Source organism: Prionailurus viverrinus, chromosome D4 (assembly GCF_022837055.1).
Source record: "Prionailurus viverrinus isolate Anna chromosome D4, UM_Priviv_1.0, whole genome shotgun sequence".
NCBI classification, from domain to species: domain Eukaryota; kingdom Metazoa; phylum Chordata; class Mammalia; order Carnivora; family Felidae; genus Prionailurus; species Prionailurus viverrinus.
Genome location: NC_062573.1, coordinates 14,795,801 through 14,812,455, shown reverse-complemented (window position 1 = coordinate 14,812,455; position 16,655 = coordinate 14,795,801). Strand labels below are relative to the sequence as shown.

The 16,655-nt window shown below is 41.7% G+C and overlaps 1 protein-coding gene across 3 annotated transcripts in view; it reads left to right on the top strand.

Moving 5' to 3' along the window:
- SNX30 (sorting nexin family member 30) overlaps nucleotides 1-16,655 on the top strand; it is a 117,588-nt gene that overhangs the window by 52,240 nt on the left and 48,693 nt on the right. For all 3 annotated transcript variants that reach the window (XR_007146339.1, XM_047830273.1, XM_047830274.1), the window contains exons 2-3: nucleotides 1,949-2,140; nucleotides 13,673-13,783. Coding sequence is in view for 2 of the 3 variants with exons in the window: in XM_047830273.1 (XP_047686229.1) it covers nucleotides 1,949-2,140; nucleotides 13,673-13,783 (303 nt within the window). In the remaining variant the exon portion in view is untranslated. The remainder of the gene's footprint in view (nucleotides 1-1,948; nucleotides 2,141-13,672; nucleotides 13,784-16,655) is intronic.

Below are 16,655 nucleotides of genomic sequence, written 5' to 3'. Positions count from 1 at the left end.
CTCATTTCCTCTGTGTCCTCTTATCTGGGGGCTAAGTCATATCCAACCTGCAGACAAGAAGAGAGAATTCAAGGTAAAGCATCTCCCCATCTCCAACTTGTGATCTAATGACCAACAGGACAACAGTGTTTCCAAGGTCTTTTCCATGGTGTCATGTCTCTTATTGTATTCCTTAGTCTTTGCCTTCTGATGACTCCAAAGTGACATATAGATGCTCACATCTACTGCTAGACAGGGCTTTGTCTGTTATTAAACCTAAAAACCAAAAGAGGTAAGACTGACTACCTTTTTTGGATATTGCAGGAACATGATTTAATCAAGTGGCTTCCCACTGAGGCCTAAAAAGAGGTCCATAATTTAAAAAATTTTCCATCTCTTTCTTTTCTGTCATTTGTACCCCTCCCCCCATTTGAAAACTTGTATGTTGTGGACAAATTTATACATATACAAAAGAGGAGAAACCTACAGATACTGGCTTCTATAGTTATCAACCTTGGGGCATCTTGTATCATCTATATCTCCGTCTACCTATTCTTAATTATTTTGAAGCAAATACCGCATATCCTATCATTTCATCCATGAATATTTTTCTATATATTTCTAAGAGATGAAGTCTTTGTAAAATCATAATACTTTTGTTATCACACCTAATACATTTCTAAATTCCATCAAATAACTGATCAGTATTTACATTTCCCTGAATATCACCAAATCTGTTAACACTTTTTAAATGTTTATTATTTTAGAGAGAGAGAAAGCGAGCCAGGGAGGGGCAGAGGGAGAAGGAGACACAGAATCTGAAACAGGCTCCAGACTCCGAGCTGTCAGCACAGAGTCTGATGCGGGGCTCGAACCCACGAACCATAAGATCATGACCTGAGCCGAAGTCAGATGCTCAACCAACTGAGCCACCCAGGTGCCCCTAACGTTTTGTTTTAATCAGGATCCACTGCAGTTGTCAATAGGTCTCTCAGATCGCTTTACATCTCTAGGTGCTCCTTCTGTCTTTCTGTCTCCTTGCAGTTTATTTATTGAAGAAGCTCGGTCTTTGGTTCTCTTTAATTTCATACAGCATGGGTTTTTCTGATTTCATATTTATAGTATGGTTTAATATCTCCCTCATTCCTCTATATTTCCTACAAGTTGATGTTGTGTCTAGAGATTTATTCAGGATTCAGATTCAATATTTTGGCAAGTATACTTTTTAGGTGGTGGTGGGAACTGCTTTCAGGAGGCACATGATGTTGAGTGGTCTCTTTGTGATGGCTGATTGAGTTTTTAAATGTGCTAAGTATTTAAGAGGGTTCCAATGTGTTAATGTCTACCTGGGCCCAGGTGATCTTGAGAAAGGGGAAAAGGAGAATGCTCTTGCGGTGTGTGCATGGCATTCTTTCTCTGTCAAAGTCTGACGATGGTGGGGCTGTTATGTTCTCTGTCCCTCAACTGTTTGCTTCTGGTGGTTCCTCCAGTGCTTGCTGGAAAATGAATTGGCATGAATTTGGTGTAGAGTACTGCCACAGTTTGTTTCTATTAGTCACAGAAGACCTGTTCACTTAAAAGATGTTAAATAAAGGGCACCTGGGTGGCTCAATTGGTTAAGCGTCTGACTCTTGGTTTCAGCTCAGGTTATGATGTGGCGGTTCGTGAGTTTGAGCCCCACATCGGGCTCTGCGCTGACAGTGCAGAGCCTGCTTGGGATTCTCTCTTCCCTCTCTCTCTGCCCCTCCCCCACTCGTGTGCGCTCTCTCTCAAAATAATAAATAAATAAATAAATAAATAAATAAATAAATAAATAAATAAATGTTAAGTAAAGAAAGGATCAGTTTCTTTGAACATTACTTTTATGTTTAGAGATGTTTCTTGGTTTGGTTAAAGCAGCCACTTTTGCTGATGTTCTCCAGATGTGTGTTTTCATTTAATTTGTAAGGTGACTCTTCTCCTCTTTCAGGATCTCATTTTGCCCAACGGTGGTACCCCAGCAGGTACTTCGAGTCCAGCTTCTTCATCTTCCCTTCTCAACAGACTTCAGCTTGATGATGACATTGATGGTGAGACCAGAGATCTCTTTGTCACAGTTGATGACCCCAAGAAGCATGTCTGTACCATGGAGACCTACATTACGTATAGGATCACCACCAAAGTAGGTCCTGTCATTACCTTCCACCCCTGTTGAATAGTCTTAATGAATTGGAGGCCTACCTTCATGGTTCTTGCTTTCTTCCTTCCCTTTGTACGACTCGATTCACCTTCATTCAATGGTGGATGTGGCTTTTTGATACAGAGTAGATGTATTCAAATTAAAAGGATTATATGTGAATTTTTAATCTTAAAACGAAGGAGAAATTGTGACTGCGGTCTTTCAAATAAAACATTTAATCCCTCTGCTTTCACCAATTTTCGGTCATGATATTATTTAACGTTAATAATATCACATTACTATTGAAATTTATGAGTTGCTGTATCATTCGAAATCTCTGGCAAGACCATGGTTGTAATTTGGTGTATTTGAAATGGATCATAGGGGGAGGGGAAGAAGAGAAGATTAGGAACAAATATTTATTGCATTTTTGCTGTGTGCTAGGTGGGTAGTGGACAGGGTCCTGAGATTGTCTGGCTTAATGTTCGCAGCAACCCTAAAAGGTAGATCTTCTAGTTACAATTTTAGAGATGAGGAAACTGAGGCAGAGACTTTAACTTGTTCACTATTACAAAGTAGGTAACCAGGATTCTAAGTTGAATTTTTAGTACTATCAATCCCATATTTTTATTTTCAAATCCATACTCTTAAGCTAATTCTACTTATAAAAGAATAACTTTAATGTATCTTTACTTTTTCAATTGTTTTTTCAATATTTTAAGTAGCAGTACAATTTTAGGTTTCAAGCAGTGTTTCTTATCCTTGGCAGTATTGATGTTTTGGACTGAATAATTCTTTGTTGTGTGTGTGAGGGGGTGTCCTATGCATTGTAGGATGTTTCCCAGCATGCCTGGTCTCTACCCACTAGATGCCTGTAGTACCCACCTCCAACCTCCAGTGGAGACAACTAAAAATGTCTCCAGACATTGCCAAGTATTCCCTGGGGACAACATTACTCCTGGTTGAGAAGCACTGATCCAGAGGAAGAATAACAATATTTACACTATTAGGAGATGATCGCTATATATATATATATATATATATATATATATATATATATATATCTCAATACATAAACGTATACTTCTAACTGGTTTTACTCAGTTACCAGCTTATTATAAAAGGATACATTAAAAAAGAAACAAACCCGAAAATGGAGTCATTTGTTTCCCAGTACAGTAGACCAAGACTTAATTACAGTTTCAACCTATCTCAGGAGTCATCACTTTATATTTTTGAATAAAGAAAGTACTTTGTTCAGGAAACCATCCTGTTTGTTGGTATTCCCCCGCCACCACAGGCCACATGATGAAGAAGGATTTACAGATATTTTTAGAAGTTTTAATAGATTGAAGGTGGCTTTGTGAATGGTATTAGGAGAAGTGTTTATGAACATCCTCTCTTCTGTGCCTTTTCTCTTTTTCATTGTAGAAAATAAATGATTTTTAAAAATATTTTAAGGTTTACTTATTTTGAGAGAGAGAGAGTGTGTATGTGTGAGCAAGGGAGGGGCAGACAGAGGGAGAGAGAATCCCAAGCAGGTTCTGCACTGTCAACACAGAGCCTGATGTGGGGCTGGATCCCATGAACCGTGAGATCATGATCTGAGCCGAAATCAAGGCTTAACCGACTAAGCCCCCCAGGTGCCCCTGAATTAAGTTTTTATTTTGAAAATTTAGTAGGTTCTGTACTTGTCTAAATTCTTTGGGGGGGGGGAAGGCAGAGAGTAAAGTACACTCAGATTTGATCTTTTATTGGATGACAGTGCTATATTAAAAAAAATTTTTTTTAACATTTATTTATTTTTGAGACAGCGAGAGACAGAGCATGAACGGGGGAGGGGCAGAGAGAGAGGGAGACACAGAATCGGAAGCAGGCTCCAGGCTCTGAGCCATCAGCCCAGAGCCTGACGCGGGGCTCGAACTCACGGACCGCGAAATCGTGACCTGAGCCGAAGTCGGATCCTCAACCGACTGAGCCACCCAGGCGCCCCTGACAGTGCTATATTTAAAAAATGATGCGAGTACTGGAGCACTGTTTCAGTCTTTTAAGCCTCCAACTCTTGGTTTCGGCTCAGGTTGTAATCTCACAGTTCGTGAGTTTGAGCCCCATGTCGGGCTCTGTGCTGACAGCATGGAACCTGCTTGGGATTCTCTCTCTGCTCCTCCCAGGCTTGCACACTCTCTCTCTCAAAATAAATAAACGAAAACATTTAAAAAATTGTACAAGTACTATAAATACTTTATTTTGAAAAATAAAGTAAATGATGATAAAGACCAAATACAAGTCTCACTTAGCCCTTCTCACTTAAGTTGTTCTCGCTAAATGCTGCCATTGTTGAAATTTGGTATACATCCTTCCCAGTCTTTTTTTGTGTTTACATATGTGCATATATAGTTAAAATATATATAATTCAGATTTCACTGCAATATTGTTTTCTAGCTTCCCCCTCTACAATATTTTTGAAGACCTTTCCATGTTCATATGAATATAGACAGAGCTTAGTTTTTTAATCTCTATTTATGCAATGATTATAGAGTATCTTTTCCCTATGGACATCTCAGCCTTTGTCAGACGTTTCTTTGCTATTACTGCCCTGTCCTTTCTGCACCTGGTTCGCATTCGAAAATTTGTCCACGTATGTGTGCACATGTACATGCATCCACGCAATCTTCCCCTGTCACCGTTGACCCCGGGTGCCTGTTATTTCTCAGGCAGTGATCTAGATGCTTAGATGGATGTCAGGTCGTCAGAGGTCCTAGGTTGATACCCGTCTTCCCGTGAATTATTTCTGTTTTTTGCCCCAGGGCCAACTTATTTTTTACTCTGTAGTCAGCGAAATGCAAAACCTGTTTTTCTGAAATTTATGCTCTAAAACAGCTGAATGACGAGGTGACCGCCTCACTGGCACAGCAGTGCTCGCCAGCCTTACCACTTCCCACCCTCCTTGACTCCTCTGCCCTGCAGTGGACCTCCCAGAATGCTAGTACTGCGGGACCTCTGTTCACTGAGTCACAGGCTCAGGCGCCTGCTGCTGGCCACCGCTCTCCCCTGTGCCCGTCTGTTTCCGTCCTTCCTTACCCCCTTTCCTCGGTGTTCTTGTCTCTGTCCCTTCTTTGTGGGGTTATTTGATTCCCTGTAAGTCAGAACTTTTCCAAGTTCTAATTCCACATTTTCACTTCTCTGTGATGCTCCCACCTCTGGGTGAGCTCATTGCAGAATTAAGTTTTACTTCTTACTGTCAATTCTGTCTCAAACCAGAGTCCTTTTCTTTTCCTGGTTCAGGTAATGACACCAGGGTTAATGTCTTGGTGGTGCATTTGGGACCTTCTTTCTGAATGTTGCATTAAAGCGTATCTACACATATCACTACGTAGCCACGCACCCTGTGATGTGTGGGGATGAGAGGAGGATTACAAACAGGAACACAGGGTCTCACACACTGGTCTTGCCCTGGGACCCCCACTTCTGCTGTGGTTTTCTAGCAGAGATAGTGGTCAGAGGACGAGGTTGTACAAATACTTTATTACTTTGAGCTTTGACTCCCCTGTCCTACTTCAGATTCCTGATGACCAAAGCTGGACAAAGTAGAGAGCTGCTTTTGCTTGAGATAAAATGAGCCTAGGACTGAGAGCCAATGCAGGCAGAGCCCTTCTCTACCCCAACCCAAGTCATGGGCACCTTCCCTCTCCAGTGGTGGGGAGCCAGCCTGGGCATTTTCTTTTTTTTTTTTTAATTTTTTTTTTTAATGTTTATTTATTTTTGAGACAGAGAGAGACAGAGCATGAACAGGGGAGGGTCAGAGAGAGAGGGAGACACAGAATCTGAAACAGGCTCTGGGCTCCAAGCTGTCAGCACAGAGCCCGATGCGGGGCTCGAACCCACGGACCGCGAGATCGTGACCTGGGCCGAAGTCGGACGCTCAACCGACTGAGCCTCCCAGGCGCCCCAGCCTGGGCATTTTCAAGGCAAGCAGACAGACCCTGGCTCTTCTCTGCAGGCTTTTAGAAAGTATCATCATCATAGTAACTAATGACTGAGCACTTACCATGTGCTGGTGCTGTGCTTTTTTTGTAACAGAAACCTTTTATTTTATCTAAGTAATACGTGCTTGTTGTAGAGAAACTAGGAAATTCAAGTAAGCTAAAACAATAAAATAAAAGAGCATCTATAAGCTCACCAGCCGGAGATAATCATTTCTAAATTTCTGAGCAATTTGTCTCTATCCACGTCCAAAAATGAGTATTCTGCAGGCTGCCCATTCACTGCATGTGGTGCGGCATCTTTCTCTGCTAGCAAATGCCAGTAAGCACACCGTCATGCTGTCACTTCTAAGACGACAGCAGTGCTCTGCTATATGGGTGAGCTGCCATTTATTTCGTGCTAAGTGCTTTAAATATATTGTCAGTTAATCCTCTGTATACCGCTCACTGAAGCAGGTATAGGTGGTGTTTTTCCTTTGTGGATGAGGAAACGGAGACACAGACATATTAAGAAAATTACTCAAAGACATGCAGCTGATGTGTGATGGAGCTAGAACTTGAATCCAGATCTGTCTATGCTGTACTTCCACAAGGCATGATTTTCCAGAGAGGGATGGCTCCACCCACTTCCCCAGCACTGTGCACCGTCTACTACCTGGCCTGGCTGTTGAAACTGATGAAGTGGAAATAGACAGGAGCCTTCAGCTTCCTTTAGGAGCTGTCCTCCTCTTGTCTCTTACCCCATCTCCTTAGTAAGCACCAAGTCTTGTGCCTCAACTGGCTCTTCTCAGGCTAGGTGCCACTTAGAGATCAAGGATACACAAGGATTGCAAAGCGGGCATTAGATTTGATGACAAGAGGGCTATCCGTGACGGTGGTGAGCGCAATTGCCCTGGGGTCGTGGGGCAGAACCCAGTTGGCAGTGGGTTCGAGTGAGTGAGAAGAAAGACACGAGTGTTGGTAGTTTGCAGGTGAAGTGAGAACAGGAGCTGGAGGAGGTGTGGACTTGAAGGGAGGGGGGCGCTTTTTGTTTGGTTTTAAGGATGGACATGACCTGTGTAAGTGCCCAGAGCCCAGGGTTGCTAGGGGAGACATTCAGGTGAAGTTTGGAGGGGAGGATGGAAGCCGCAGAGCAGAGAGGGCGAATAGCCTGAGCAGAAGTGGATGGAATCAGTGGCCTCTTTTGGGGGAGGTATACTTTTTCCATTGTTTCTAGAGGAGGAAGGGAATTTTTGTCCTGTTTGGTTTTTGTGGCAGCAAGTTGAGGGCTCTGTGCTTCTAGCTGCAGTTTTCCCTCGAGGCCTTCTGCTAAGAAGGAAGGGGAGGTTTGGAAGTAAGGCTGAGAAGTTTTCAAGACTTCTACAGGCTTCTCGTTAACTGATGTGGAAAATGAGAGAGAAAGAGCTGACCAAGGAAGTATGAGACTACTTGGCAGTGTTGAGGGTCCAGTGGTAGATTTTATTGTGTCAGTTAGTGTGTTTGCCCGATGTTGCTTTTCCTCCAGGAGCGTGCTCACACACCTGGGTCTAGTAAAGCAGGAAGTGCACGGTTGCATTTTTGCCAAAGTTGTGTGAATGGACACTAGGAAAGGGATATTTAGGATATTGGCAAATAAAAGGGGATAGGTTATGGAATTGATGCTGAATAAGAAAGGAAGTAAATATGGGATTGGACAGAATGTCAAGGAATTGTAGGTTCCAAGAGGCTGCAGAACCAAGGGTGTCGGGAAATGGAAGAGTCTGAAATACAGGAGGTGCTGGTTGGCTAGAGGGAGGTCTGAACTTCTGCCAGGTGACAAAGCCTGATGGGAGTGGAAGGAGACGCTGGTGGCTCACAGGTGGGTGTTGTGTGCATGAACCACCTGGATCTCAGGGGCACCCAGACTCTGGAAGGGCTTTGGAAAGGAAGCCCGAGAGCTAGGCACTAGAGTCTTCTGGGAATCAGGAAAAGGATGGGTGTCAGCAGACGACAGGTGTGAGAGGTATAGAGACACATACCTTGATGGCCTGAGCCTCTGAAGGGTTTTCAAGGGGCTGGGGAGCGGTGTGGAGTGAAGGGGATAGCAACAGCACCTCTTGGTCTTGGGGGGTGGCGTGGAGTTTGTGAGATGTGAGAAAATGAGCAGCGTTCTACCTGATGGGACAGGAGGGAGGCTGTAGTCCCAGAGGAGAGCCAGCTTTCAGAATCCGAATAAGTGGAAGAAGGACAGGAATTTAATTATGGAATGGGTGTTCCAGAAGGGCTTGGTGTAAAATGAAGCTCTGAGAAAGGAAGCCCCGAGGAGTGTGAGGAGAGACCAGAAGCCTCCCTGGTCGTGATTCTCAGGTATTCTCTTAGGGTAGCAGGGTTTTGAAGCAGAATGAGATTAGCTGGCTAATATTTGGCAAGGGAAGAGGTCCCTTTGCAGGGAAGGGACGGGGATCCGGCTATGGCTTGGACAGATGACATTTCTGATGAAGACCAAATGTCTCTAGAGTACACTGGTTGTAAATTTTGGATTGAATGGGAATTCTCTGGAAGGGCTCCAGGCCACAGTAGTTAGGCACATCAGCTCCTGAGGAATAAGAGTTCTTTTGTGGTAACATGAGGCCCAATGGACAGATGCTCTGCGGGGTGGGGGGATTGATTGCCCTGTGGATCTGTGCTAGGTCTTCTAAAGTGTTGCATTTGCAAAACAAAAACAAAACACACACACACACACACAAAGACCACAAGTTGGCAGGGATGCCTGGAGATATTCACATAGAATGATGGCAAAAGTGAATATTCTTCAGTACAGCTCTTGCACTCTGTTACCTATTTGTAGATCTGACTTAAGGTGAGTACCCATGACCTTGTGATCTTGTGGGGCATTCTAGATTTTGGAGAGACACAAAACAGTATAGTGGTTGTCTCTGATTATGGAACTGTGGGTGTGCCCTTTTCTCTTTTTTATTGTTACTAGAAAATAGAGCAAAAAAACCCTTTTTACTTTATTTTCCTTACCAAGTTAGACCCTGAATTTCACAGAGGAAAATTTTACTACATGCTCCTGGTTGGAGTTTTTATTGGCCTGCATATTTTAGGAGCACTCTGAGTCTCAAAACTGACTGGGTTTCTCTCCAGAAATCCACAGTAGTGTCTGTGGCCCAGTTTTAGCAGGTGTGCAGAATTCCACGGTGAGTGTGCCTAGCCTCATTTGTGGCTCTAGTTTTTCTCTCTGTCCTTGTTTTTTTTTCCCTTGATCTTTCTCACCTACTTCTAATTTATGTCATTTAATCATATTTCATGTATCATATATCTTTTCTAGAACAAACTGTGATAAAAGTAAAGTATCATGAATATCCTTCTGCTTCATGATAGTTTTTGTTTACCTTATTGCTTTCCAAAGCATCAAATTTTTACTCCTTTATTTAAGCCATTATATCCATAAAGGAGCTTTATTTTTTGCGTGTGATTATGAAAGTATATGAGAATTGGGGCACCTGAATGGCTCAGTCGGTTAAGCATCTGATTTCAGCTCAGGTCATGATCTTACAGTCCATGAGTTCTAGCCCCGCATCGGGCTCTGTGCTGACAGCTCGGAGCCTGGAGCCTGCTTCAGATGCTGTGTCTCCCTCTCTCTCTGCCCCTCCCCTGTTCATGCTCTCTGTCTCTCTCTGTCTCTCTCTGTCTCAAAAATAAATAAACATTAAAAAAAATTTATAAAAAGAAAGTATTATATGAGAATGGTAGAAGATTTGGAAACAAGGATGGATATATGAGACACACTACCTAGTTTGCTAACGAGGCACCTAATAAGGATGAGTATAAAAAGGACAGTTGTCATTATGAGTTCTAGATTTTTTCTAACCTTTTATATCCATATTTTTATTTTTTATTTTATTTTTTTATTTTATTTTTTTTTCAACGTTTTTTATTTATTTTTGGGACAGAGAGAGACAGAGCATGAACGGGGGAGGGGCAGAGAGAAAGGGAGACACAGACTCAGAAACAGGCTCCAGGCTCTGAGCCATCAGCCCAGAGCCTGACGCGGGGCTCGAACTCCCGGACCGCGAGATCGTGACCTGGCTGAAGTCGGACGCTTAACTGACTGCGCCACCCAGGCGCCCCTATATCCATATTTTTAATACAAATGAAATCACAATGTATGTGCAATTAATTTTGAATCTTGGTGTTTTTTTCTTCAAACTATACTGAAGCAGGGGTGCCTGGGTGGTTAGCCAGTTAAGGATCTGACTCTTGATTTCGGCTCAGGTCATGATCTCACGGTCATGAGATAGAGCCCCGCGTCGGGCTCCATGCTGAATGTGGAGCCTGCTTAAGATTCTCTCTCTCTCTCCTTGTCCCTCTTCTTCTCACGCTCTCTCTCTCTCTCAAAAAAAACTATATTGAAGCATATTTGATCTTAAAGATGTCTTACAGACATGATTACTGATAATCATAGAATAAATATCCTATAACTTCACTGTTTTTATTGTTGGACATTTAGGTTGTTTTGATTCCTTTCCTATTTTATTTTACTGTATTTTAAAGTTCATTTATTTATTTTGAGAGAGAGTGCGCACAAGCAGATAAGGGGCAGAGAGAATGAGAGACAGAATCTCAAGCAGGCTCTGTGTCATCACCTCACGAACCATAAGATCATGATCTGAGCCGAGATCAAGAGTCAGACACTTAACTGAGCCACCTGAGTGCTCCATTCCTTTGCTATTTTAAATAGTACTGCAGTGAACATCATTATACAAATATCTTTGCTACCGTTTAAAAAGTATTTTCTAATGGTAGATTCCTAGAAGTAGAATGGTAGGAATTAAAGACAAAAATAAATAAACCATAAATAAAGGAGAGAACACAGGTTAATATTTTTAAAAGCTTGCAATGGGGACAGCATTCTTATTCATGACACCAAACTGTAGCCACCATAAAGGGGAATAATGGCTGAATTCTAAAATTCTGTATCAGAAAAACCCTTTGCTATAAAGAACTTACACAAGTGAAAAAGACCTGACTGACAATTTAAAAAAAGAAACTCCTCACAAAGAAAATCTATAGCCAACAATTATTTCAAAGGATGTTCGACTCCAATAGTCATTAAAAACAAAAGAAAACAGGGGCACCTGGGTGACTCAGTTGGTTGAGCGTCTGATGTCAGCTCAGGTCATGATCTCACGGTTTGTGAGTTCGAGCCCCGCGTCGGGCTCTGTGCTGACAGCTCAGAGCCTGGAGCCTGCTTCAGATTCTGTGTCTCCCCCTCTCTACCCCTCCCCTGCTCACACTCTGTGTCTCTCTGTCTCTCAATAATAAATATATGTTAAAAAAAATAAAACAAACAAAAGAAAACAAAGATGATGTACTGTTTTTCAGTTGTAAGTCCATTAAAGACAACCACTGGTTGAGGAGAAAATGCAGTTAAGAATATAAGCTGATATATTTCTGGAAGCAGTTTGTCAGTTAAAACTACACGTACTCTTTTCTCCAGTAATTCTGTCTTTAGGAATTTAAGAGATTCTTAGATTTGAACTTGCTAACAGAAAGATATCTAAGAATTGTTAGAGACTTAGAAAATATGAGTGAATGAATGGATATGCATAGAAAAAATATGGAAAGATATAAACCATAATACTAATCATGGGTTTTTTTTTCCCTCTTAATTTAAGAGAGTTTATGACCGATCTTTATTTTTTCTTCTTTTATTTTTCCTGAAGTTTTAAAATAAGTATGTCTAACCTGAATAAGTCGAAGGGGGGGAAAAAAAAGCCAGTTCCCCGACAGTGAGCTTGTTTACAGCGGAAACAAAACTTGTGTTTTATCATACTGCTTTTTATAGTTACCAAATACTGATTTCAAAGTTAGACACGTTACATAAACTACAATTTATGAAGAGGATTTTCAAAAGCATAATAAAGAGAAGTGATTGGTTGATAACATGTAACGTTTAGGAAGGCAAAAAGTAGACTCCTCCATCACTGCATTTACAGTGAAAACAGGTTGCATTTGCCACACATCACAATCCACCTTCTATGGGCCCATCGTCGGCAAGTCCTCAGATGGAGCCTGGTGGGGGATTTGAAGAATGTCCCTTCCAACCCTCTTCTTACTGTTGAGGAAACCTAGGCTCTGGGGGGCTTAGTGGCGTCTCAGGAATCTGGTAGGTGCTAGGAATGCTCCTGCCCAGGCCTTTCCTCACCCAGCCTTGGAAGGAGTGTCAGCCTACCTACCCTTCAAATTTCCATCAGCCTCATGCCTGAAAATTCATCAGCAGTGATTTTTTTTTCTTCTAATTCAAGCATTCTTTTTTTTTTTCCTCCCCAATTCCACAATGCTGATTCACTCGGGGAGTCTTCTAATAAATCACAAACACTTAGGTTGAATGAATTTCCTCACCTCTTCCCACCTGTACCCTCCATCATAGGGGAAGGTTGTGAATGGGACTTTGGAAAGGGGAAAAGCTACAGAAAGAGTTAATTGGGGTTCAGTCCAAGACCGAATCCTTTAATTTCACAATTTTGCTCGGACTGTGTGAGCACGGCTTTTGGGGAGGGTGAAATCATAATTTTCAATGCCAACACTGTTCCCAGCTTTTTCTTTGATGGCTAACTCTTGTTCATATGTTTTTAAGATTTTCTTAGGGTCATGGATTAAAACAGACTTCCGGCCTGAAAGAGTAAATTTATAAAATGTAGCTTGAGCCATTTTTATTTTTGACCTTTCATTTCTGAGAGCTATGACTGTGGTATACAGTCTATACCCTCATAGGGGAAAATGCTTTAGCTGAGACACGGTTTTAGTCTGGGCAAACTAACGTGTAAAAATCTTGTTTTGGTATAAATTAATTTCATTTTATTTAGCACTGGTTTTCATTACCAGAGTGCTGCAATCGCAATTTCAGAAAAATTAACAAGAACAGAGATGAGATGAATATTTTTCTGCAGTACAATGACATCTTGGCATTCCTTTCTAGTTTTTTTTTTTTTTCTAATCATCTAAAATACAATATAGTTCCAAGGTTATGGTTTTCGCAGAATATGGCACATGAAACAAGACGTTTTCTATTTTCATCCAATCTGGCTCTTGAACGAGCAGGTGTGCCCTTAGCTCTTTCTGTCTGCCTGTCTTCCCTCAGCCTTTGATAAAACTTGTCAGCATATTCAGCAGAAGGTGGAGACTTCATTTCTTTTAACAGAAAACATGGATTGGGATTCAGTAGCAATATCCTCAGAATTATTCTGCTAAAAGAAATCCTCAAAGTTAAGCCTGGAGGAAATGAATCAAATGTTTCTAAACACATTCTGAGTGATAGTGGAGTTCCATTTCCTAAGGGTAGGGGGAAAAAAACAAAAACAAAAGCCTCGACATTTTCATTCTAGATCCTGGACTTTTGAGCCGGGCCCTGGGGGCCTGGACTCCTCATTTTGTGTTGGTAATTGCTGCCTTTTGGCTGGTGCTTTGGTGGAAGGAAAGTGTGTTCTTGCCCAGTTTGGTTTCTCAAAGAGAGCTTTTTTCCTTCCTTTCTGCCAAGACATGGTACTATTCCCTTCGACTTACTTTGTTCCACCCTTCTTATTTGCAGAGTACACGGGTAGAGTTTGACCTGCCAGAATATTCTGTTCGTCGAAGATACCAGGATTTTGACTGGCTGAGGAACAAACTGGAGGAATCCCAGCCGACTCATCTCATTCCCGTAGGTACTAAGTCATTACAGCTGGTTCCTCTCTTTTCCTTCGTTGTCCTTCCTGAGGATGTTTACTCAGCCCTCACCCCTTAAATTCAGGGCGGATTCTGTCTTACCTTTTATACCACATTCTCCCACCAAACGTACATGAAACGTTTTCACAGATGCTGTCCAATGTATCACGTTCGGGGTTTTGGCTTCCGGTTTGCTGTCCTCATGCTGGTTTCTTGAGTAGGCTGGGGTAGATTTTCACTTTCATTATGACAGTTTTTTGAGGTATAAAGAGTCCTAATTCTGATTTGCTGCCACTGAAAGACTGTCTGTTTTACTACCTTTCCAGACATACGTTCTTGAGGTTTGGGCGGCTGCCACCAGGTGATGCCTTGCATGACAGCCAGCTGGGCTCTCTTTAGACACACGGGTAGTTCAGGGAGCAGGAATCTAGCACGGCGCCGTTCAATCCTAGTTTTTCATTTCAAAAACAGACCCCAAGCCACCTAACTCCGTTTACAGCAGCAGCATAATATTTATCTATTACTCATATCTACCCATTAAAAAAAAACAGAACTAGAGCAAATAAAATTTAAAAGACTACTTAAAGCTTACTTTATTTATTTTTTTTTTCAACGTTTATTTATTTTTGGGACAGAGAGAGACAGAGCATGAACGGGTGAGGGGCAGAGAGAGAGGGAGACACAGAATCGGAAACAGGCTCCAGGCTCTGAGCCATCAGCCCAGCCTGATGCGGGGCTCGAACTCACGGACCGCGAGATCGTGACCTGGCTGAAGTCGGACGCTTAACCGACTGCGCCACCCAGGCGCCCCTAAAAGACTACTTAAATCAACATACATATTGAGTACTTTTCTGACTACTTTTTTTCCCCCAGTAGAAATAACAACCATTTAGACCCCAGATGTTTCTTGGGTCTTTGGGGACTTGAGCGCAATTTGGGTCATAAAACTCTTCAGAGGGGCTTTATCTTTCAGTGAAACCCTTGGTTGAATAACTTCTTAGCACTGCCAATTTTCGTGTTGCGCATGCATCTTCCAGTGCTTTCCCGCCATGGTTTGAAGAGGCTGAATATGCCGTGATAGAAATGATGGAGTTTGCCGGGGACTGCATTCTTTCTCAGGGGAAGAAACTCATTTTTAAGCAGTTGGAACTGTTACTTAAAATAGAATCGTAATTGGGCAAAACTGGCAGCTGTGAATCATTTTTTTCATAGACTTTGTATTCGACAACAGTTTTAGATTTCCAGAATGATTGCGAAGGTAGTGTAGTGAATTCTCATATAGCCCACACCTGCCTTTGCCTAACGTTTTACATTAGTATGGCACATTTGTCACAATTAACGAACCAATAAGGATTCATGATTACTGACTAAAAGTCCTTTATTCAGATTTCCTCAGTTTTGCCTAATGTCCTTTATCGGTTCCAGGATCCCATCTAAGATGCCACCTTCCTTTTAGCTGTCATAGCTCCGTAGGTTCTTCTTGGTTGTGATACTTTCTCAGGCTTTCTTTATTTTCTATGGCTTTGACAATACTCAAAACTGTCAGGCGTTTTGTGGAATGTCCCTCATTTGAGATTTGTCTGATGTTTTCCTCATGATTAAACTTAGGGTAATGTGTTTTGCTGGGGGCAGGGGAAGTGCCGTTCTCATCACATCATACGAAAGGTACATGCTATCAGCAATATTTATCACTGTTGATATTAACCTCGATCACCTTATTTGACGTAGTGCTTGTCAGGTTTCTCCACTATCCGGTTACTCTTTTTTTCTCTCCTGTTCCATGCTGTACTGTTTGGAAGGAAGTCAGTCATTCTTTATGTTTAGCTCACACTGTGCCTGAGGGGGAATTATGCTCCACCTGCTGGCAGCTAGTGTATTTGAAGTTTGGTTAGACAGAGACACCTGCTGGTAGCACTCATGCATCGACCCTGAAGCCAGAACTGAAAGAGGATGGAAGTCTCCAGAATGCCTGGGGAATGAGTATCTTTGAGTATGGTTTCCTGTGGTCAGGGTAGAAACAATGAGTAGGAAAGTACTCTAGAAGCAAATGGAGACATAAATTTATTCATAAATTCTTGGTACGTGTTTGGGGTGGAGAGAGATATAATATAGGAAGGCATCTGTAACTCAAACATGAAAGTCGAACTGGAAACAAATTCTTGTTTTTCCCCTTCAGAAGTCATCCTCCAGCAACTTGACTCGAAAGTGTCTGTTATTAAGCATCGACTTTGTGTTAGTCTTTTACTAGGCCTGGTAAGTACTGTGGGGGAGGTCAGGGGTTATAAGATGGACAAGGGACCCTGCCTAGAAAGTTTGTTGTCAAATAGAGACCTAGTAGACATGCAACATAACTATTGTTTATATTTTCATTTTTTTAATCTAAAAAACGGGTTTATTAAGATATAATTCATACACCATACAATTTGCCCATTTAAAATATACAAGTCAAGGGCTTTTAGTATATTTAGTATTAGTATTTAGCATATTTGTATATCAATATTTAATATATTTAGTCTACAGAGTTGTGCAACCACTAGCATGATCAACCTTAGAGCCTTTTCATCATCCCAAAAGAAACCTTCCTCTCCTTGCTTGTAACTCCTAAACTTGTCTTTTCCAGCACCTGGCAACCACTAATCTCTCTGTCTCTATAAATTTGTCTATTCTGGACTTTTGTGTAAAGTAGAGTCGTACAGTATATCGTCTTTTGTGACTAGATTTTTCTCACTCTGCATAATGTTTTCAAGGCTAATCTGTGTTGAGGGACTTGTCAGGACTTCATTACTTTTTATTTTCGAATAATATTACATTGTATGGACCTGTCACTTTTAGTCTACCTGCTCACATTTGATGGATGTTAGAGTTAT